The sequence below is a fragment of the Bos mutus genome, chromosome 2, assembly GCF_027580195.1.
Source record: "Bos mutus isolate GX-2022 chromosome 2, NWIPB_WYAK_1.1, whole genome shotgun sequence".
NCBI classification, from domain to species: domain Eukaryota; kingdom Metazoa; phylum Chordata; class Mammalia; order Artiodactyla; family Bovidae; genus Bos; species Bos mutus.
The window spans coordinates 65,079,095-65,102,907 of NC_091618.1; the positions used below are offsets into that span (position 1 = coordinate 65,079,095).

Sequence of the window (23,813 nt, forward strand, 5' to 3'; positions counted from 1 at the left end):
GTATTCTTCCCGGTCCCCACCAAAAGAGGGCCAGAGCAGAGCTCCCATCTGCTTATCGCAGGACTCCAATCAGAAAATCCAGAAAAATGTCGTTCTAACATGCATTTTAACAAGCATGCAAATTTCTTTTGATGGTTTGTATGATTTTGAGTAGGGCTTCCCAGGTGGATCACTGGTAAAGAATCTGCCTGCCAATACAGGAGACTCAAGAGACTCAGGTTTGATCCCTGGTTGGGGAAGATCCCTTGGAGAAGAATTGGCAACCCACTTCAGTACTGTTGCCTGAGAAATCCATAGAGGAGGCTAGAAGGCTACATCCCATAGGATCACAAAGAGTTAGACATGACTTAGCAATTAAACAACAACAATGATTTTGAGTGCATGTAGTGAGGAGTTACCATACAGCTGTTTGATTCTTTAAGATTTTATCATGCAGATTTGGGCTAGTGGTAGGGAAGGAATCCCACTGGTCCTGGGCCTGGAAGAGGGGGAGTTCAGAGCGGAGAACCCCCTGGCCCCCACATTCATGGGCCAGACCAGCCCATCACTCTGTGCTGATGTGTTCACTTGTGGTTTCCCCCCTGAACCCTGACCTCAGAGGTCACGAACTGGGTTTTTAATCTTTGTGTCAGTGGCTCTCTGTATAGCACCTCATACAGAGAAGGCACAGGTAAATGCCAGATTAGAGGGGCAAAGGCAAGTGTGAGAAGGTGAGGCTGGGAGCACGGTTGTGACAAGTGGAAGGGAAAGAGAGGTACAGTGCAGAATTAAGCACAGAGGTGCCCCATTAAAAACACCCCAAACTCCCCTGGTAGGACATTAAACCACATTCATTCATGTACCAGAGCCCCCAAATTTGCCAATCCTGCAGGAAACAGGACTTGACCAGATGAATACTGGGTTGAGATGGTGCCCAGCGGGGTGGATGGAGTCCAACTATGCAGTCTTATCAAGGGCATGTCCAACAGGCATGTGTGCGGAGGGCCACTCATCTCTGTCATCAGAAACACCAGGTTCAAATCTGGCCTCTTGCTAACTGTGTGACCTTGAACCCATAGCTCCTTATCAGTGATCCTACCTTGCAGATTGTTCTGAAGTTTGAGAGTACGTGCCTGGCAAAGGGAACCCTCAAGATAGTTGCCCCAATACTCCTAATGTTTCCAGCAAAGGTGGCCATGCAGTGCTCCCCACCCCAGCTTCAGATCTTTATCTCTCCATGTGCCCAGCACTCATTCCTCTCCAGACCCCACTCAGCTGTTGACTTTGGCTCCTGACCTCTGAGAAGATAGAAACAATCAGATGAGAAATCCCTCATCCCTCATCTTGCCACTACCAAATCCACTGGCTTCCGCATCTTTATTCAGATTGCCACCTTCCTTCCTCCTATCCTAGAACTATTCCTGTCCCTGCCAACTGCTCAGAATCCTTTAGTCTTTCTAAGGACCTGGCTTCTGAAATTGTGCCCTCCCTTCTGAATTTTAATTGAGCCTATCTACTAGGTCATTCCCATCAGCATATAAACAGGACTTTATCTTGTTACAAAAAATAAAGTCCGCCCCTGCATCCCATCTGTCTTCCTCCAGCTGCAGCCCCATTTCTCTCCATAGCCACACAGCCAAAGTGTCTGCTGGGCCCTGTCCCCCTGTCCTCCCAGGGGCCTGTGCACCAGTGACACGATGACACACAGGGACACTGGGATGAAAAGTCTGAGCTCGGGAGGGGGCGGACTCTGATGGACGCTGTTGAGTCCATTTATTGTTTACATTAAATAATTTCTTTTTTCCTTTTTTAAAAATGTATGTTTACGTTCTTAAATTGGGGGATAATTGCTTTATAATGTTGTGTTAATTCCTGCTGTTAAATGAAGCAAATCAGCTATAAGTATACAAATATCCCCTCCTTCTTGAACCTCCCTCCCACTCACCCCCACATTCCTCTGCTCTAGGTCATCACAGAGCACAGATCTGAGCTCCCTGTGTTACACAGCAGCTTCCCACTAGCTACCTATTTTACACATGGTACTGGAAAAGGTCAGTTTTCATTCCAATCCCAAAGAAAGGCAATGCAAAAGAATGCTCAAACTACTGCACAATTGCACTCATCTCACATGCTAGTAAAGTAATGCTCAAAATTCTCCAAGCTAGGCTTCAGCAATACGTGAACCATGAACTTCCAGGTGTTCAAGCTGGTTTTAGAAAAGGCAGAGGAACCAGAGATCAAATTGCCAACATCCGCTGGATCATGCAAAAAGCAAGAGAGTTCCAGAAAAACATCTATTTCTGCTTTCTTGACTATGCCAAAGCCTTTGACTGTGTGGATCACAATAAACTGTGGAAAATTCTGAGAGATGGGAATACCAGACCACCTGACCTGCCTCCTGAGAAATCTGTATGCAGGTCAGGAAGCAACAGTTAGAACTGGACATGGAACAACAGACTGGTTCCAAATAGGAAAAGGAGTACGTCAAGGCTGTATATTGTCACCCTGCTTATTTAACTTATATGCAGAGTACATCATGAGAAACGCTGGACTGGAAGAAACACAAGCTGGAATCAAGATTGCTGGGAGAAATATCAATAACCTCAGATATGCAGATGGCACCACCCTTATGGCAGAAAGTGAAGAGGAACTCAAAAGCCTCTGGATGAAAGTGAAAGTGGAGAGTGAAAAAGTTGGCTTAAAGCTCAACATTCAGAAAACGAAGATCATGGCATCCGGTCCCATCACTTCATGGCAAATAGATGGGGAAACAGTGGAATCAGTGTCAGACTTTATTTTTCTGGGCTCCAAAATCACTGCAGATGGTGATTGCAGCCATGAAATTAAAAGACGCTTACTCCTTGGAAGGAAAGTTATGACCAACCTAGATAGCATATTCAAAAGCAGAGACATTACTTTGCCAACAAAGGTCGGTCTAGTCAAGGCTATGGTTTTTCCTGTGGTCATGTATGGATGTGAGAGTTGGACTGTGAAGAAGGCTGCCGAAGAATTGATGCTTTTGAACTGTGGTGTTGGAGAAGACTCTTGAGAGTCCCTTGGACTGCAAGGAGATCCAACCAGTCCATTCTGAAGGAGATCAGCCCTGGGATTTCTTTGGAAGGAATGATGCTAAAGCTGAAATGCCAGTACTTTGGCCACCTCATGCGAAGAGTTGACTCATTGGAAAAGACTCTGATGCTGGGAGGGATTGGGGGCAGGAGGAGAAGGGGACGACAGAGGATGAGATGGCTGGATGGCGTCACTGACTCGATGGATGTGAGTCTGAGTGAACTCCGGGAGTTGGTGATGGACAGGGAGGCCTGGTGTGCTGCGATTCATGGGGTTGCAAAGAGTTGAACACGACTGAGCGACTGAACTGAACTGAACTGAATGTGTATATGTCAATACTACTTTCTGAGCTTCTGTGAAGGGTCTTGAATAATCATAATAACCCAGACTGAGCATTTACCACATGCCAAGCAACAGTTAACATGCTTTTTTTTAACTTATCATTTCTTTTGGTTTTTCTAAACTTTATTTTGTATCTATTTATTTTTATTGGAGTACAGTTGCTCAACAATGTTGTATCAGTTTCTGCTGTACAACAAAGTGAACCAGCTACATGTATATTTATATTCACTCCTTTTTTAGATTTCCTTCCCATTTAGGTCACCACAGATCACTGAGGAGAGTTCCCTGTGCTATACAGAAGGTTCTCATTAGTTATCTGCTTTTTACATAGTAGTGTATATGTCAATCCCAATCTCCCAATTCTTTCCCCTCCCACTACCCACCCACCCCAACCCCTGGTAACTATAAATCTCTACTTCTGTGACTCTATTTCTGCTTTGCAGATAAGTTTATCTGTACCATTTTTCTAGATTCTACATATAAATGATATTATACGAGATTTTTCTCTTTCTGAGTTACTTCACTCTGTATGACAATTTATAGGTCCATCCACATCTTTGCAAATGCCACTGTTTCATTCCTTTTTATGGTGGACATAATATTTCATTGTATATATGTACCACAGTTTCTTTATCCATTCCTCAGTTGATGGAATTTAGGTTGCTTCCATGATATGGTAAATACTGCTGCAATGAACACTGGGGTGCATGCATTTTTCAATTATGATTTTCTCCTGATATATGCATAGAAGTGGGTTTGCTGAATCATATGATAGCTCTATTTTTAGTTTTTTATGAAATCTCTGTACTGTTCTGCACAGTGGCTGTATTAATTTACATTCTCATCAATAGTTTAAGAGAGTTCCCTTTTTCTCCACACCCTCCCCAGAATTTATTCTTGGTAGATTTTTGATGATGGACATTCTAACTGGTGTGAGGTGATACCTCCTTGTAGTTTTGATTTGCATTTCTCTAATAATTAGTAATGTTTAGCATCTTTTCATGGGTTTTTTGGCCACGTGTGTGTCTTCTTTGGAGAAAAGTCTGTTTAGGTCTTCCACCTATTTTTTTTGATTTGTTTTTTTTTTAATATTGAGTGAATGAACATGAGCTGCTTATATATTTTGGAGATTAATCCATTGTCAGTTGTTTCATATGCAAATATTTTCCCCTATTCTGAGAGTTTTCTTCTCATTTTGTTTACAATTTCCTTTGCTGTGCAAAGGCTTTTAAGTTTAGTTAGGTCCCATTTTTTTAAAATTTGTTTTTATTTCCATTGGATCAAAAAACATCTTATGGTAATTTATGTCAAAGGTGTTCTGTCCGTATTTTCCTCTAAGAGTTTTGTAGTATCTGCCTTTACATTTAGGTCTTTAATACATTTTGAGTTTATTTTTGTGTATGGCATTTGGGAGTGTTCTATTTTGATTCTTTTACATGTAGCTGTCCAGTTTTCCCAGCATCACTTATTGAAGATACTTTTCTCCACTATATATTCTTACCTCCTTTGTCATAGATTAGGTGGCCACAGATGATTGGGTTTATTGCTAGATTTTCTATTCTATCCTGTTCCATTGATCCATATTTCTGGTTTTTTTTTTTTTTTTTGGTGGAGAGAGGGGGAGTACCATACTGTTTTGATTACTGTAGCTTTGTAGTATAGTCTGAAGCTAAGGTGCTTGATTCCTCTAGCTCCATTCTTCTTTCTTTAGGTTGCTTTAGCTATTTGGGATATTTTATGTTTCCATACAAAGGATACATTCTTTTGTTCTAATTCTGTGAAAAAATGCCTTGTAATTTGATAGGGATTGGATTCAACCTGGAGATTGCTTTGGGTAGTATAGTCATTTTAACAATATTGATTCATCTAATCCAAAACATGGTATATCCCTCCATCTCTATCATCTTTGATTTCTTTCATCAGCATCTCATAGTTTTCTGAGTTTATGTCTTTTACCGCCTTAGGTAGGTTTATTCCTATGTAGTTTATTCTTTTCAATGTGAAGGGAAATGGGATTGTTTCCTTAATCTCTCTTTCTGATTTTTCATTGTTAGTGTATAAGGATGCAAGAGATTTCTGTGTATTAATTTCATATCTTGCAACTTTACCAAATTCATTGATGAGTTTCAGTCGTTTTCTAGTAGCATTTTTAGGATTTTCTATGGATAATATCATGACATCTGCAAACAGTGATGATTTTACTTATTTTCCAATTTGGATTCCATATATATATTTTTTCTCTGATATCCATGGCTAAGACTTCCAAGACTATGTTGAATGAAAGTGGTGAGAGCAGACAGCCATGTCTTGCTCCTGATCTTAGAGGAAATACTTTCAGCCTTTCACCATTGAGTATGATGTTAGCTGTAGGTTTGTTGCATATGGCCTTTATTATGTTGAGGTAGTTTCCCTCTAGGCCCACTTTCTGGAGAGTTTTTATCCTAAATGGGTGTTCACTTGTCAACAGATTTGAGATGATCATATGTTTTTTACTGTTCAATTTGTTAATGTAGTATATCACAGTGATTGATTTGCATATATTGAAGAATTTTTGTATCCCTGGGATAAATCATACTTGATCAGTGTGTATGATCCTTTTAATGTGTTGTTAGATTTGATTTGCTGGTATTTTGTTGAGGAGTTTTGCATCCATGTTCATCAGTGACATTTGTCTGTAATTTTCTATTTTTGCAAGATCTTTGTCTGGTTTTGTTATCAAGGTGATGGTGGCCTTGTAGAATGAGGTTGGGAGTGTTTCTTCCTCTGCAATATTTTGGAAGAGCTTCAGATGGGTAGGTGTTAACTCTTAGAATTTGCCTGAGAAGCCATCTGACCCTGGGTGTTTATTTGTTGGAAGATTTTTAATCAGTTTCAATTTCAGTACTTCAATTAGTCTGTTTATGTTTTCTATATCTTCCTGGTTCAGTCTTGTGACATTATACCTTTCTAAGAATTTGTTCATTTCTTCTAGATTGTCCATTTTATTTACATATAGTTGCTTGTAGTAATGTCTTATGATCCTTTGTGTTTCTGTGGTGTCCATTGTAACTTCTTTTTCATTTCTAATTTTATTGATTTGAATCCTCTCCTTTTTTCCCCTGATGAGTCTGCCTAAACATATATCAATTTTGTATATCTTCTCAAAGAACGAGCTTTTAGTTTCATTGATCTTTGCTATTGTTTTATTTGTCTCTATTTCATTTATTTCTACTCTGACCTTTATGATTTCTTTCCTCCTATTAACTTTGGGTTTTGTTTGTTCTTCTTTCTCTAGTTGTTTTAGGTTGTTTATTTGTGATATTTCTTGTTTCTTGAGGTAAGATTTTATTGTTATAAATTTCCTTCTTAGTATAGTTTTTGGTGTATCCCATAGGTAGTTGTATTTTCATTGCCATTTGTCTCATTTGCCATTTTTTATTTCCTCTTTGATTCCTGCAGTGATCCACTGATTACTTATTAACATGCTGTTTAGCCTCCATTTTTTTTAACTTTTTTTTTTTTTTCCCCTGTGATTGATTGCTAATCTCATAGTGCTGTGGTCAGAAAAGATGTTTGATATTATTTCAATTTTCTTAAATTTACCAAGGATTGATTTGTGATCTGTTCTGGAGAAGGTTTCATTTTCATTTGGGAAGAAAGTGCATTCTGTTGTTTTTGGATGGAATGTCCTATAAATATCAATTAAGCCTATTTGGTCTAATTTACGGACTGTGTTTTCTTATTAATTTTCTGTCTGGATGATCTATCCATTGGTTACCATTGCTTTCCCCTTTTATGCCTGTTAGCATTTGCCTTATATATTGAGATGCCTATATATTATATACTGTGTGAGCATATATTTCTAATTGTTATGGCTTCTTGGATTGATCCCTTGATCATTATGTAGTGTCCTTCTTTATTTCTTATAATGGTCTTTATTTTAAAGTCTGTTTTATCTGATATGAGTATTGCTACTCAAGCTTTCTTTTGATTTCCATTTGCATGGAATATCTTTTTCTGTCCCCTCACTTTCAGTCTATATGTGTCCTTAGGTCTGAAGTGGGCCTCTTGTAGACAGTGCATATGTGAGTTTGTTTCTGCATCCATTCAGCAACGTCTATACCTTTTTTTTTTTGGAGCATTTAATTCATTTACATTTAAGGTGATTATTATTTTTTAATATTTTTATTTATTTATTTTGCTGTGCCAGGTCTTAAGCTGAGGCATGTGGGATTTAGTTCCCTGACCAGAATCGAATACAGGCTTCCTGCTTTGGGAGCATGGAGTCTCAGCCACTGAACCACCAGAGAATTTCCCCAAAGGTGATTATTGATATGTATGTTTCTATTGTCATTTTCTTAATTGTTCTGGGTTTGTTTTTGTATGTCTTTTTCTTCTCTTGTGTTTCTCACCTAGAGAAGTTTCTTTAGCAATTGTTCTAAAGCTGGTTGGGTGGTGTTGAATTCTCTTAGTTTTTCTTTGTCTGTAAAGCTTTTGCTTTCTCTGTTGAATCTGAATGAGATCCTTGCTGGGTGGAGTAATCTTGGTTGTAGGTTTTTCTCTTTCAATACTTTAAATATATCTTGCCACTGCCTTCTGGCCTGCTGAGTTTCTGCTGAAAAATCAGCTGATAACCTTATGGGGATTCCCTTGTATGTTATTTGCTGCTTTTCCTTGTTGCTTTTAATATTTTCTTTGTATTAATTCCTGTTAATTTGATTAATATGTGTCTTGGCATGCTTCTCCTTAGGTTTATCCTGTCTGGGACTCTCTCTGCTTCCTGGACTTGGGTGACTATTTCCTTCCCCATGTTAGAGAAGCTTTTGAGCATATTCTCTTCAAATATTTTCTCAGATCCTTCTCTTCCTCTTCTTCTGAGACTCATAATTCAAATGCTGGTGCATTTAATGTTGTCCCAGAGGTCTCTGAGACTGTCATGATGTTTTTTCTTTTTCCTTTCCTCTGTGGCAATTATTTCCACCATTCTCCAGCTCACTTATTTGTTCTCTTGCCTCAGTTATCCTGCTATTGATTCCTTCCAGTGTATTTTTCATTTCAGTTATTGTGCTGTTCATCACTGTTCATTTATTCTTTAGTTCTTCTAGTTTCTTGTTAAACATTTCTTGCATCTTCCTAATCCATGTCTCCATTCTTTTTCTGAGATCTTGGATCATCTTTACTATCATTACTCTGAATTATTTTTCAGGTATATATATTTTCTATATCTTCTTCATTTATTTGGTCTTGTGGGTTTTTTTACCTTACTCCTGTGTTTGCAACATATTTCCTCTGCTGTCTCATTTTATCTAACGTACTGTTTGTGGTCTCCTTTCCATGGGCTGTGGGGTTGTAGTTCCTCTTGCTTCTGGTGTCTGCTCCCTGGTTGCTCAGCTTGATTCAGGGGCTTCTGTTGGTTCCTGGTGGGAGGGACTTGTGTCTACACTCTGGTGGATGAAGCTGTGTCTTGTTCCTCTGATGGGTGGGGCTGCATTGGAGAGTGTGTTTTGGGGTGTCTGTGAGTTTAGAATGACTTTACACAGGCTGTCTGCTGATACGTGGGGCTGTGTTTCTGTCTTGCTGGTTGTTTGGAAAGATTCCCTGAGGCCTCTTCTATCAGTGTCATTGTCCCCACGGTGAGCCACAGACAACCCCTTTCTTCCCAGGAGGCCCTCCAACACCTCTAGGTAGGTCTCTGTACCTGCTGTGGGCAATTTGCAGACAGCTCAAACTCTGACCTGGTCCAACACCTACATGTACTTGTCCCCAAAGTCCACAGCTGCTAAAGCTAGACCAGTCTCAGTTGTGGGGGCACTTATGTCCACATTCATAGAGTCTGCAGATACTGGGTTTACCAAGCTGATTGCTGGGGTTTAATCAATGACCTGTGCAGTTTCTGGGAGAGATTTAAATTCTTCTTCCTTAGCTGCAGAGCCCCGGGCTCAGTTTTGGTTTTGGGCCCACCTCTGCATGTGGGTGACCCTCAGGTGTCTGTCTCTTGCCCAGGCGAGAGGAGGAAAGGCAGTGGCTGACTAGGGTGCTCTTGGTTGCTTAGGTGGGAGGGGCAAGAGGCTGCTACAGACTGGAGTGCAGGCTCACTCAGACGAGAGAGTGATAAGGCAGCGATATATGGGGTGCGTGGGTTCACTTTGATGGGATTCCCCTCTAGTGCCTGTGGAGGCAGAGGCTGGTTTGGTGGGGAGAGAGTCTCCCTGTCGAGGATTCTTGATGGTGACCCCTCCACTTGTGCGCCACTCAACAATGGCACCTCACTTCCCAGGCAGACCACGTTTCCTCAAGGAGCTTTCTGGGATGTGGAGCTCCTCACTCTTGTCTCCTCAAGCTGTCTCCATGCAGCCAACAGCAGTCTTCTCCCCAGGTCTGCTCTCGTAACCCCACCCTTCAGCAGCCAGCCCCTGCCTGCATTGGCAGACAGCCGTCTCAAGCTGGGGCTCCCAGGCTATGACCAGTCTCCCTCTATTTCAGTGTACTTTGCTGCCAGAAAGGGCAGGTGCAATAACCTCTCCTCTCCTTCAGCTCCCCCCTCCCAAGGGGTGTGGGCCCCATCCTGTTCCCTCTTTCCTTTTCTTCCCTTTTTCTCCTTCATCCTACCTGGTCATGCTGGGATCTTTTCTTGTCCTTTTAGGTGTCTGGGGTCCTTTGCTAGAGATCAGCAGGTGCTCTGTATGAATTTTTCAACTTGTAGATGTACTCCTGATATACTTGTGGGGAGAGGTGAACCCCAGGTCCTCCTATTCCATCATCTTGACCTTGACCTTAACTTATCATTTCAATGAATCCTCACAAAAAATCTAAGAGGGGGGAGCTGTTACTAGATTTTATTTTACAGATGAGGAAACTGGGACCCAGAGAGTTTCAATAATTTAATTGTGCAGCTGAAGGCCTGTTAAATGGCAACACTGGATTCTAACCCAGGACATCTCAGTCCTGAGTTGCATTTCTAGAGCTAGGTGCTGGGAAACTCTCTGTGCTTGCCTTGCCAGGCCAGTCATGGGGGTCTTGCACACAGAGGGTCCTTTGAGGGCCCTGCCATCTCTGTCATACCCAGCCAGTGTGCTCAGTGCTGGTGTCTGTGCTGCTGGCCTCAGCCAGGGTCCAGCATCCCCAGGAAGGGGAAACAGGAGGGAGGAGAGTGTTTTCAAGTGGACGGCAGTGTCACACAGAGGTCATGCCCAACATACAGCGGCCCCAGGCCCCTAGCCTGCTCTCCAACAGTTGAGGATGCTGTCCTGCTAATTTTACCCAGTTCCTCTTCAGCCCCACAACTAGCCGCCAGTCAGCCACAGCACCAGCAGCCACATGCTGCGGCCAAGTTCTGTGGTCACTGTGGTTCCAAAGGGGTTTCCTCAGCTTAGCTCGGCCAGAGAGCTTATCGGGGAACCAACTTGGCAGACGTGCAGGCTGCAACTCTCCTGCTGTGTGAATCCCCCTCTACTTCTTATTAGCTGCATGTAGTTTTCTTAGGCCATTATTATTATATAACAAACCACCCCTAAACCTAGTGGCTTTCAACCACAACCATCTGTGATTACTCACGAATTTATGGGTTGGTCTTCTGATGTGGGCCAGGCTTGACCAGTCTCAGCTGGGCTCACTAACGTGACTGTGGCCAACTGTATGCTGACTCATGGAGGATGACCTCAGTGGGGGGAGTTGGGTCATGTTTCACACATTTCACACTCCTTCACATGCCTCCTCCATTAGGTTTAGCCTGAGCTTAGTTTCATATCATGGTGGGAATTCCGAGAGAGACAGTGAAAGAGTAACAGCCCTGCTTCCTGTTGAGAAGAGCAGCAGTCACGTTGCAAAGGCTATCAATAGAAAGATGGTGAGCTGGAGCCAACATACCACAGTGCCAAAGCTCTTAGAGACTCAGTTTGCATACTTGGGATGGGAATGGTATCCCTTGTATCATGTGCTGCTCTGGTATGCTGTGTTCTTCGATGGGATGGTTGGTCAGGTGTGGCCTCAAGAAGGGACCCAGAAGAGTTGTGGGGATTACGCTCATCAAGACAGAGTCCCTACAGGTTGAGAGGGGCCCCAGGGAGTGGGTCAGCCACTTCGACAGGGAGCCAGGAGAGGGTGAAGACTCATGGACAAGGGTCTTCACTGGGGGGTCAGGATGGGGTACACAAGCAACCAGTGTAAGGGGATTTCATTGGTGCATTTGAATGTCACTAGGTCACAGTCACTGTGGGTAGGGGGAGGAAGGGGAATTTGTGGCAGGGGCCCAGCTTATCACACCGGTGCGCCTGATTACCTGGGCTGGTGCTCACAGCCTGTTTGTGGCGATGCTGAGACAGTGAGTGCGAAGATAGGATCTTTTGAAATTTACAATACACCTTGCAAAACTTGGACCCCATTTTGTTTCAAAAGCTAATCTCCTAAAGTGTGAAAGGCCTAGTGACTAGATTTGCCTTTGGAGAAAATCTTCGTCTTGAACCACTGCACCACAAGGATATGTCTCTTGTCAGAGAAAAGTCTGTGAAGCAATACCAGTATTGAAAAGCTAAGTACTCTATTTAGCATTCCTTCAGAGAGCCAGTCAGAAAATATTTATCACCAGCTGGTTGTGTAAGAGACATTATGTAAGAGAAACTGAATGAACAAAGGGCTGGATGTAATAGGGGGTAAATGAACCATTAAGGTTGCAGGAGGACTTTGTGAGATTGTCAGGGGCACAACCTTGTAAGTCACGATGGTGAGTTTGCCCCACCACCTAAGGGAATGGGGAGCCATTGAAAGATATAAACATGGAGTGGCGTAGTGAGCTGTGTGATTTCTAAAGATCTGTCAGGCTGCTGCTTGCAGAATGAATAGGTGGTTGGTGGAGCACAGTGGAGGAAAGAGACTGATTAGAAGCTCCAAGCATCCAGGCCACGGGGCAGTGGCCTGGACCATGATGGTAGTAGAGATGGAGAGACCTGAGTGGACTGGAGAGACATTTGGGAGGTAGAATACTTGGTGCCTGGTGGAGGCATAGCATCTGACACCCAGTGTCTGTCTTGGACACTGGATGGAGGGAGCAGGTTTTAGCTGCCTGAACTTTGAGGTGCTACTGTGGAGGCAGCTGGTGGACATATATGTAGCCAGAGCTCAGGAGACAGGTCTTCACTGGAAGTATAGACTGGGGGATCAACACCTAAGAGATGAAAACCAAAGCCATGGAAGGGAAATTTTGGGTGTGTTGAACCATGTCTTTCCGCTTTCTTGCTTGAGGAAGGGAGGGATAGCGGGAGGTTGGTCCATTCTCTGTAAGGATTTTGTCTATTCTACCTATAAACTATTATTTGTTCCTGTGGAAAGATGTGTGTGTGTGTGTGTGTGTGTGTGTGAAAGAGAGAGAGAGAGAGAGAGAGAAGTGCATGCATGCTCACACATCCATCCCTAAGGGTGATGCAAGGGGTCCCCCAGGTAGGAACCAGTCCCACAGTTCCTCACTCTTGAAGGAGGCAGATCCTGGGAAAGGAGATAAAGATGGGAGAGTTGGGCCTGATACTGCAGGGAGAACCCTCCTCTATTTCTGTCTCCTCGTCTCCTTTCCCGCCTTCCCCAGGGAAGGGCAGGGGGCTTTCACAGTACCCTTCCTTCCTGCTTGCTCTGCTCAGACCTCCTGCACTTCGAACACTGTGACCAAGTCAGCCAGGCTTGGCTTTTGATAAATTAAATGGAAAAAACTAGAAAACTGTTTCTGCTTTCAACTCTGCTTTCATGGTACTCCTGTTTCTAAAGAGGTTCAGGAAGTCACTTTGAGATTCAGATGGGAGAGATGACCCCTCCTCTCTGTTTCAGGTTGGACCTGCTCTTGACTTTCCATGTGGGTGGGTAGGTGGGGGACTTGTTAGGATAGAAGGAATGGGCAATAAGCTTTGAGAGATAAGGATGCTGATAAGACGGACAAGTTACACTTGTAAAATATTACATCTTAGAACCCCTGACAGGGGCTCCTTCCTCCCTGACCTTCCATTCTTCCATCCTGAAGTGCCAAGAAAACCCACATCATTATAGAGGTTTCTGCCAAATTAAAACAACCAGCTTTCAAATCCTGGCCCCATTCCCCTCTCTGTGCCCAGGTCCAGAGAGCTCTCCCATTGCCCTTGCAGCTCTGACCCTGGTGCTGATTTCTGAACAGCTGCAGCCTCTGAAAGTGCAGACTGGGTCCTGGGTGGCTGGTTGAGCTCTTGAGCGAGGAAGCCCTGGGATCTCTGCTCCATCTCCCAGTCCTTCCACTGCTCTTCCTGGGCTCCACCATTTACAAGTGCATGCATGTGTGCTAAGTCAAATCAGTCCTGTCCAACTCTTTGCGACTCTATAGACTATAGCCCACCAGGCTCCTCTGTCCATGGAATTCTTCAGGCAAGAATACTGGAGTGGGTTACCATGCCCTCCTCCAGCCAGATCTTCCCAACCAGGGATCAAACCCACGTCTCCCGTGGGTGAATAAAATGGATGAAAGTTCCTGCATTTATGGAGCCCACATCCTAATGAGAACAAATTTTCATGCTTAAAGGTAGAATTCCTATTTTCCATGCAACCTGGTGTCAACTTCATGAGGTCTCTTCATTTGCTGGTGAGTAGCTCCAGTGCTGGGAGACCGTTCACTGCTGTGCAAAGAGGCTACACCTGACTGACTGAAGGGCTGGTCATGACTAATTCTGACAATGGGTGAGCGCCACTTTCACCATGGAATTTCAGCCCCCATGTGCCCCAGTTCTGAGCTAAGATTCCACTGACCCTGTGCCCTGGGTGGGAGTGAGAGGAGCATGAGGACTCAATGAAAGGCTGTGTGCATTGAGTGAACGCATCCCTAAGGGACAGGAGGGACGAGCTAGTAATTTCAGCCACAGCCAGGCAGTGCCAAGTAGCGCTTTGAGCTTTATTAGCTTTATTGAACCTGCTTCAGAGGCTGTCAGCCACCCCTCAGAGAGCCCCTCAGAGAGCACCGCCTCCCTTCGTGGGCTGAGTGTCTTGGCTGTGGACACCTTGGGGGCAGAGTGGTGAGTGGGCTGTGGGGTCAGCTGCAGTTCACGCCTGCATCCTCATTGTGGTTGCAATTGTGAGAGCCCCAGCTGCTCTTGTTGCAGTCCCACAGGGTCCATTCTGACCCTGAACATGCAACATCATCCAGCCAGATGTTTCCAGAGCCTGGACACAGAGAAAGCAAGGGGAGAGAGGAGTGTGGGATTAGGGTTCAAGCTGTATGGTCCGTCTGTCCTCGGGGTCTTCCACAGGGAGCTAGACTGATCATTTCTCCTGCAACTGCCCAGGCCCGCGGTGCGGACGACTGATCTGCTCTCTTATGATGACTCTGCCTCTCTTCTGCTTTCTACCCTTTGATAAAAGTCTCATCCAAGTATTTAATATGTAATCCAAGCATGATTTGAAATCTCCTAAGGATCTCTCAGGGTTTGTCTCTTCCTTAAATGCCTTTATAACCAGGTCATTCCCAGTTCCAAAGCATTCATACCTCCTTCAAACCCCGTGCCTTCTGATATAATCGATTTCAGATCAAGAGCTCAGAGAAATTACTGGCTTATTCAATTCCAGTAATTTACACTACAGTGTGACAATCTATATAGGCTTAATCTGTGGGAGGAAATGTGTATTTTTAAGGAGTTTTATAATCCTACTAGACTCAGATTAAAAAATAGGTATGCATTTTGGTAGGGTGGAGGGGGAAGGGTGAGGACAGAGAAGATTTGGGGGCAGGAGCAGGAGAAACCAGCCTAGTGTCCTTGCCAGGTCAGCTCTTGGTGGTTGTTTAGTTGTTTAGTTGCCAAGTTGCTTTTGCAACCCCATAAATAGGCTGTAGCCCACCAGGTTCCTCTGTCTACGGAATTTTCCAGGCAAGAATACTGGAGTGGGTTGCCAAGCCCTACTCCAGGGGACCTTCCTGACCAAGGGATCAAACGCACGTCTCCTGCATTGGTAGGCACGTCTCCTGCATTGGCAGGCAGATTCTTTACCACTGAGCCACCAGGAAAGCACAGGTCTGCTTTTATGGACAAAGAAAATGACCTTTTGCTGCAAAACATAGTTGAGTGTCCAGCACTCCAGGACATCTTTCCAAAACTGATTTTAGGAAGTCCCTGCTCTGATTCACTGTCTCTTCCCTTCTCCTTGAAGATGATCAAGCTTGGGCTGCCCAGGCCTTTAGGCTCCAGAGAGCTGAGATAACCACTGTGCTTGCCTGCCCGGCATCTTTGTTCTCCTGGCTTCCACCCCTCAGCTGTCCTTCAGAGAGCACCCCTCACAAACACTGTCAGACACGTGGCATTCTGGCGTTAGGGCTGCATGGACAGCGACTTCTGTCCCTGTGGAGGAAGAGAGCCTTCTTTCTCCTGGGGCTGCCAGCCAGAAGGATGTAAGCTGGGCCCCTGAGCTGTGAAACTTTTCAGTTGCTTGAACCAATCCCTTTCTTTTAAGACAACCACAATGAGTCACTTGCAACTGATGGGTGCCAATACCCTACCCAGGAGAGAAAGCTCACATCAACACCTCAAAAAAAAAAAAAAAAAAGACTCCTGGTTGAGGACTGATTCACTCACCAGCTCCCACATTGTAGACAGGAGATCCAGAGGAGTAACCCAGCATGCGGCAGAAGACAGTGGCATCTGAACCATCCCAGCTGTCATCACAGATTGTCCCCCATGCACCATTATAGAAAACTTCAGCTCGACCTCGGTTCCTAGAGCCGATAATCCGGACTGATAATGAGGAGTCACCTGGATGACGAAACACATGTGGGAGAGGTGAGGGAAGCAGCACAGGGCTTTGGGCAGATGCAGGTTCTGCCTTTTAATTTTTGGAAGTCCTATTGTTGTTGTTCAGTCACTAAGTCGTGTATGACTCTTTGCGACCCATGGACTGCAGTATGCCAGGCTTGGAAGTCCTACAGTTAGGGAAAGAAGTCTTCTGCTTGGCTGTCATCATAGCAGTAAGATCCCTCGTTATGGCACCAGAACTACCAGCAGCCTCTGGGCACTGAGGCTTGTAGGCATGAGGCCATACAAGGAGGTGCCTCTGCAGCTGGCCTTGCAAATCCAGCCTGCCATGTTTTGCTTGCATTGTGGAGAAAAAAAAGGGAGGAGGAAGAAGGGAGGAAGAGAGAGGGAATTGGGGGTGGGGAACAAGCGAGGAAAGAAGGGAGAGAGAGAAACTGTTACCTGTGGCTCTGGACACGGGCAGGCTTATTCAAGGGACAGCCTTTTAGCTTTCCCCCCAAACGAAGAATCTCTCTGAAAAACAAGGCCTCTCCCCCAGAACACATACAACTTTCAAGTACAGAGTAGCCTCTATAGCATACGTTAAACAGAACAGAAATAGCAATTACCTTTTTGACCTTTTTCTCCCTTGGCTCCTTGTGGCCCAGTAGCTCCTGTCATGAGGGAAAAAATGGCACAGTTTGAAGGAAACCAAGTCAGGAACCCCCTGCTCTCCTTTGCCAGCAGTGGGGAGGAGTGGTGGGGGTCAGACTCTCTCCTCCATCTTTGCCGGCCCCCTGGCATCATGGGGACTGGATATGCCATGGATCTCCGTGGTTGAGCAAGAAGAAATGGGCCTGAGCTACAGCAGGAAGGACTTAAGCTAGATTAGAGAAGGACATTCAAGAGGCATGGAGTGGGAGGTCTCTCCTGAGGTCAGTCACGGAGACTGCATGGTCTGGGGGCCTGGCTGGGCGTGGTGCAGCACATTGTCACCTGCTGTGCTGAGTGCCCAGCTGTGCCTTATTCACCTCTGTAAGTTCCGGGCCAAGGGCAACCCCAGCACAAGACTTCTCCACAGAACCACTAAGCCTCTAGCCTTCTGGTTCTGAAAACCACCCCCAACTCCTTATAACAGGCCTCTCCTTTGAACTCTTATGTCAGAAGCCGAGACCTTACCTCTCGATCCGGGCTCTCCCTTTTGGCCAGTTGGTCCAGGTGCCCCCTTGAGGCCTCCCAGGCCTGGGCTTCCCTTCTCTCCCTTCACGCCTGAAAGGCCTGGGGAAGAGAGAGACCACCGCCATCAGATGCTCTGCTCTACTTTCCAAGGGAAACTAACAGCTTTGGTGTTTAATGAATGAGTTGTCCTGAAAGTCCCCCCACCCCTATCAGTGGGCTATTTGGATGTTCAGCCTTGGGGCAGGGGCAGAGTGTTGCCCCTGCCCCGATCTCCCCACTTTCCAGGTAAACTCTGGTTGGGGACAAGAGGGTGAAAATAGCCGACAGGATTCCAAAGTTGCTGGTCCTCATTGGGCCATTATGTGGAAGCCATTCTGGGAGAACTTGCTAGAACATTTCCAGGCCTCAATGTCCCCATTAGTAAGTTAGAATAAGAAAAGAAAATCCACCTTAGGAGTAATAAAGACTGCTCAAACAAGGACTGTAATGAGAGTCCTGTGAGAAGGAGCAGGAGGAGTGGGTACCTTGAGGGCCAGAGTGAACAGGGAGATGGACCAAAGAGATACAGGCCAGGCAACCACCTTGGGAACTGGAGAGAAAGTTGCTTAGCTCCACGTCAGCTGCGCAGCCTGAATTCACCACCATGCGGCAGCTTCCGGGGCTTCTTTTCTCTCTCAACTCCACCCCTTTAAACCCTTTCCCCTGGTTTATCACTGGAAGAGCCTGAGGCTTGAAAGACAGAGCCCTGGAGGCCTCATCACTCTGGTGGAAAGTTACTGCAGTTACAGCCCTGCTTTCAGGGTCAACAAAACCCGCCTCAGAGAGTCCTTCCAGTCATTATTGTGGAAAATTAAAATGAAGCCAGCGCTTTACCTGGAAATCCTGATTCTCCTTTTGTTCCTTTCTGTCCTTGAAGTCCTAAGATCAAAATACAGAAAAGGGAAGAAGATAATAAAACTTAGATATTAAACACTTTTAATCTTAGACAACCTCTACCTTCTGTCTGATTAATGCAGATGGAAAGGTACATTGGTTCTCCTCGATTGTTTAAAGCCACTTTAGCAGAGCATAAAAGTAGACAGACTGCAGATAAATGGGTATGTGTATTGGGGTGAAATAGAAACGTGGTGGATGAAGGTCTGGATTAGGTGAACAGACCCCACACTCAGTAACTGGCCTTCTTTGTCCAGTAATAACCTGGCTTGATATCTATTCCTTCTTGTTGCAAAAGAAGGAAAAGATTGGAAAAAACATTTTCTGTTGGAAAAGAATTGAGAGATATTTTGAAAATAAAGTTATTTTTATTTCTAAAAGACTGTGGAGGGCACTCAGTGGCCACTAGAAGCTCTCGGAGTCTCTCACCCTCAGTAGATACTCCATAAGTCTATTGGTTTATTTCATCGTGGCCCCCACTGTAGCTAAACAGTTAGGCAGCTAAAGGGTCTCATGTCCAGAAAATGGAAAAATAACCACTGCAATTGTTTGGGACGATCCTATTTGTAGTTCTGATGTGAAAGTTCCTCCCTCCCTCCCTTCCTTCTTTCCTCCATTCATCACTTTATTCACTAACTTATGTAGAAGGCCTACTATTCCCAGCACCATGATGGGTCATTACTTATTGTGGGATAATAACCTATTGGTTTAGCAACTCCATGATCTCTCAATTTCAGGAAAACAGGATTCTCTAAGACAGTCATGCAAACTTGGGGAAAGTAAAGCTCATTACTGATCATGAAGTAACAGTTTCTTGAGGGTAACAATGGGATTGTACTTCCACCATGATCTTGACTGGGGTCCCTTCCAACAAGCCAGTCGGCTTTAACCAAAAACCCACTCATTGGATGGTCACTAGGAACCAAGAGGAACTCAGTTACTCTCACTGCCAATCACCTGGGGGACGTTCCTGCCTCTCACTTTAAATTCCTGGCTTTCCTGAGCACCCACTGTGTGCTGGTCAGTGGAGAGCAGAGGCGGGGCCTGGCACACCTCTTCAGGATCCCTTCTTGGAATAATGAACAAGGAGTCCTGGCTCCTGGCCGCCTTTCAGATGGCTAGTCTGAGGAGGAGGGTCAGAGGGCTGAGGAGCTAGGAGCTGCTGCTGCAGGCCTGGGCACTAAGGGAGGCTGGAAGGGCTGGAAAGACCTGAGAGAGCAAATAGTTTTGCCCCTCATTCTTGAGATGAGGACCAGTTTGAGTCTCAGAGAGCTTCTTCTAGAACCTTTGAGGTCAGCTGGCAGGCAGGCCACAGCTCACCTGGGCCAGCTGTGCTCCTACCGGTCCCTCTGGTTGGAAAGTCTCACCCCTTTGGTCTCCTGGAGAACTGGATCAAGCCTGTGAAAGCTGCTATGATGCTAGATGTTGCCGACTATAAAACCTTCTCTGGCCTTGCCCATGGATGATGTGCTTCCTCCCAGGGCAGCACAGGCCCCAGATAGCCTGGGTTTGCATCTGCCTCTGTGGCATTTAGTCCAGTTCCCTCTCCCTCAGCCTAACCTTTCTCCTCTGAGCTTCTGGTTGCCTCAGGGGTGGTTATGAGATTGAAATGAAGTCACCTGTGTCAAGCCCTAAGCCTCGTGTCTGGCAAGTGGTGTCATGCAGACCCTGGGGACCCTTTTGGTACGTGTATGTCCTCCTCCAGTGGGAAGCACCTGGGATCCTGGGGCTAAAGCCCCCACAGGAGCTCCAGCCTTGCTGCCCAGGAAGCCCCCCAAAATGTTTGCTGTTGACCGTAAGTGGCCCATCAGGGGCAGCAGATGTGTCCTCTCTACTTAGGTGTGTGCTCGGTCATTCAGTTGTACCTGACTCTTTGTGACCCCATGGATTGTAGCCCTTCAGGCTCCTCTGTCCCTGGGATTTCCCAGGCAAGAATACTGGAATAGATTTCCATTTCCTCCTCCAGGGGATCTTCCTGACCAGGGATCAAACCTGCCTCTCCTACATTGGAGGGCAGACTCTTTAGTACTGAGCCACTTGGGAAGCTTACCACTGTGCCACCTGGGAAGTCATCCTCTGTGCTTACCTGCATCTGAATTGCAGCTGTCAAGATTAGGGAGGAGAAACCACATTCAGAAACCTGTCTTTGGTTGTGAAATAGAAAAATGGTTCATATCTAGACACTTGATCCCCCATGTCTCGTCCTAAAGGATGCCATACTGCACAATTTACCTTAAAAGCCTGTCCCTAGATGCAAGGTTGCAGCCACCTCACACTGTGATCCCTCCTGATTGCCTCCCCACTACCTAAGAAGCCTCCAAAGCACCAAACAACAAATGTCTTGTACAAACAGGAGCCCTAGGTAAGCCCTGGTTCACTAGGTCCATGGTCCCCGAGGCCTGACTCTCCCACTTCATTTCTCACACCCTCCCCCAGCCCCTCACCTCTTAGAGACTAAGCATCTGCTCCTGAATGCGCTATGCTGGACACTGTCAGGGGCTTCACATACATCTCTCACCTGCCCTGCTAGGTTGTGCCATTTCCCTCTTCATAGAGGAGGAAGTCCACACTCAGAGATGCTAGGTGATTTACCCAGGTCACACAGAGAGGGACTGGTGAAGTTAAATTTGGGAACCAGGGTTGGCCTCCCACTGGGCACTGTGGCTGCCTGTTCCACCAGTGTGCCAGCTTACCCCTGCCTGGAGTTTCACATGGGCTCTCCATGGGATTCCAAAGACTTTCAGTAGCCTTGGGCTATCCCTTACTCCTAAATGAGTAGTCAAACTATAGTGAACATCAGAGTCACCTGTACAAGGTTTGTTAAAAACTTTCTGGGACTTTTCTGGTGGTCCAGTGACTAAGACTCTGAGCTCCCAATGCAGGGGCCCTGAGTTCAATCCCTGGTCAGGGAACTATATCCCACATGCCACACCGAGAGTTTGCATGCTACAACTAAGACCAAGCACAGCCAAATAAATAAATAAAAATATTTAAAAACTCTTCTCCTTTACATTTCTAAAAACAAACAAACAAACAAAAAACAGATGCCCAAACCAGATGCACTGAATTGGAAACTCATGAAAATGCTCTTTGAGTTTTAGGACTCAAACCCTCCCAGGATGCAGAGTGCAGGCAAGATTCTCCACCTTTGGACAGTGGGAGACGCAGGCTGGGGACCTGGGAAGTAGATGCAGTGCTGCCTGTGTGTAAAATCTTGTTTTATCACCCATACTCTTGCTTAGTCAAGAATCACTAGTCTGGCAAAGGTGGTATGTGGTACAGGGGCTCTCCCCAAAATTTATAACTGAGGGAGAAAAGCCAGCATCTTCATGAAGCCAAGCAGAAAACTCAGGGGTAAGACATCTTTAGGCCTCAGAATCAGAAATCCTAAGATCTGGGGTCAGGGAAGAGAGAAGTATAAGACCAGAAAGAAGCAGCCAATAAATTGGGGTCGCCTGACCACTACACCCACATGGAGACTTTGCTGACAGCCTTCAGGTGGCATCCACATGGGACTGGGTAGCAGATCCCCTGCCTTTCCTGACCCACCATCTGTGAAAAGGAAAGCAGCTTTGAAAATGGATGGGTTAGAAGGACAGTGTGTATAGGAGTCACCTGTGCCAGGGCTCCTGCCAACCTTCAGGGGAAACCCAAAGGTCAAAGGATCTGACTCCTAGGCTCAGAAAGTGACCTGCCCAGCTCTCTGGCCAGAGCTTCCTGAACCTCCACCACATCCCAGACCTGGACTCAAGGGATGCCAACCTACAGAGCCCTCCCTCACCTTCGAAGACTTCACCTGCTCTGTTCCCTTTCTCTAGACTTGCCTTCCTCTCTCCACCTGGCCAAGCCCTATTCATCCTCTGTGACTCAACTCCGGCTCTTCCATCACTCTTGCAAGATGCTATATTTTGCTACCCACACCAGGGGCCACTGTGAACTTGAAGATTTTGATAGAATCAAGTCACATCTGTTTAAAAAAAATCAATCAATCCATTGACCGCTTAAATGAAAAATGAGAGGGCCTGCCCCTGGTGTGGGTTTCTAGCGTAGCTCTGGGATGAAGGCATCCAGGTTGTCTAACTCAAGTATGACCTTCTGCACCTGCAGTGACTGTCCACAGACATCCTTGGAAGATGCCCAGCCCTTTCTCAACCTTCACTGGCCACAACACCTCCTGGCCTGCACCTGGCTTCCTAAATGGCACATGGCACTCCTCCACGCAAAACCCTCAGCAGAGTGTGCCTGATGCCATCTAACAACAGTCTGTCTGCCTGTCTCCTGAATCAGCCTGCATGTCTGAGAGCAGGAACCAGGTCTTATGTGTCTTGGAGGCCCAACACTTTCTAGACTATCCAGTGAACCAGACTTTCTAGATCATCATGGGTGCCTGGACTTACTTAGTGACTAGCAAAAGTTAGCAGTTGTTTATAAAGCAGACCTGGAGAAGGCAATGGCACCCCACTCTAGTACTCTTGCCTGGAAAATCCTATGGACGGAGGAGCCTGGTAGGCTGCAGTCCATGGAGTCGCTAAGAGTCGGATACGACTGAGCGACTTCACTTTCACTTTTCACTTTCATGCATTGGAGAAGAAAATGGCAACCCACTCCAGTGTTCTTGCCTGGAGAATCCCAGGGACAGGGGAGCCTGGTGGGCTGCCGTCTATGGGGCCGCACAGAGTCGGACACGACTGAAGTGACTTAGCAGCAGCATAAAGCAGACCACATTGGTAGGATGGTTTATAACCTTGACTAAATTGGCCTAATAGCTTATGACCTTGACTAAGTTGGTGTGATGGTTCATGAACTAATCTCTGTGAGTTGGGGAACTGTGGGTCACTATTTTCAGCCGGGGCCCCCCTGGGAGAATGTGCAAGTAGGGTTTTTTGACAAAGTGAAATTGCTCAGTTGTGTCTGATTCTTTGTGACCCCATGGACTGTAACCTACCAGGCTTCTCCATCCATGGGATTTCCCAGGCAAGAGTACTGGAGTGGGTTGCCATTTCCTTCTCCAGGGAATCTTCCCAACCCAGGGGTTGAATCCAGGTCTCCCGCATTGCAGGACCACCAGGATTTTTGACAACTGCTGCCCAAATCCAGAGCCCTGACCCTTGGGGCCCCACCTCAGATCAGTGGGAGAGGGTAGGCTCTACATGCACAGCTGGAAGGCAGGCCAGGAGACAGTGCAAGCAAGGTGCCCACCCCCCTCCTGTTTGACAGTGGAGATTTGATTGTGGCATTCAAGGTCTCTCATGGACTCTGGGCAGAGAAAAACAGCCATAGGGCCTTGGATTCAAAGGGCTCTGGCAGAGGAAGGTGCCCTTCTTAATCCAGATGCTCAGGGGCGAGAGCTCAGGACACCCTCTGCCTCCTTCTGATGGCCCTGCTGGGAAGTAGTCCTCCTCCATGTCCATCACTGACACCCAGCAACTCCACTTGCCCACCTACCCACAGCCTCTGTTACCTGTGTCCCCCTTGCTTCCTTTCACACCTTCGACTCCTGGTGTCCCAGGCAGCCCTGGTGGTCCTGGACAATAGATAACACAGAGAGTGTAAGGGCTGGACTGGGTGGGTCTTCAGACATCACTCCCCACACCAACCACAGGACCCAGG

General features: G+C 46.0%; 1 protein-coding gene across 1 annotated transcript in view; it reads right to left on the reverse strand.

Moving 5' to 3' along the window:
* Positions 1–14,242: 14,242 nt before the first annotated feature.
* The window catches only part of MARCO (macrophage receptor with collagenous structure), a 33,396-nt gene continuing 23,825 nt past the window's right edge, over positions 14,243–23,813 (reverse strand). Inside the window, exons 8-13 of the mRNA XM_070389398.1 lie at positions 23,665–23,727; positions 18,144–18,188; positions 17,271–17,369; positions 16,721–16,765; positions 15,936–16,112; positions 14,243–14,532 (exon numbers count right to left, since the gene is read on the reverse strand). Coding sequence (XP_070245499.1) covers positions 14,402–14,532; positions 15,936–16,112; positions 16,721–16,765; positions 17,271–17,369; positions 18,144–18,188; positions 23,665–23,727 — 560 coding nt within the window. The 3' untranslated portion in view covers positions 14,243–14,401. The remainder of the gene's footprint in view (positions 14,533–15,935; positions 16,113–16,720; positions 16,766–17,270; positions 17,370–18,143; positions 18,189–23,664; positions 23,728–23,813) is intronic.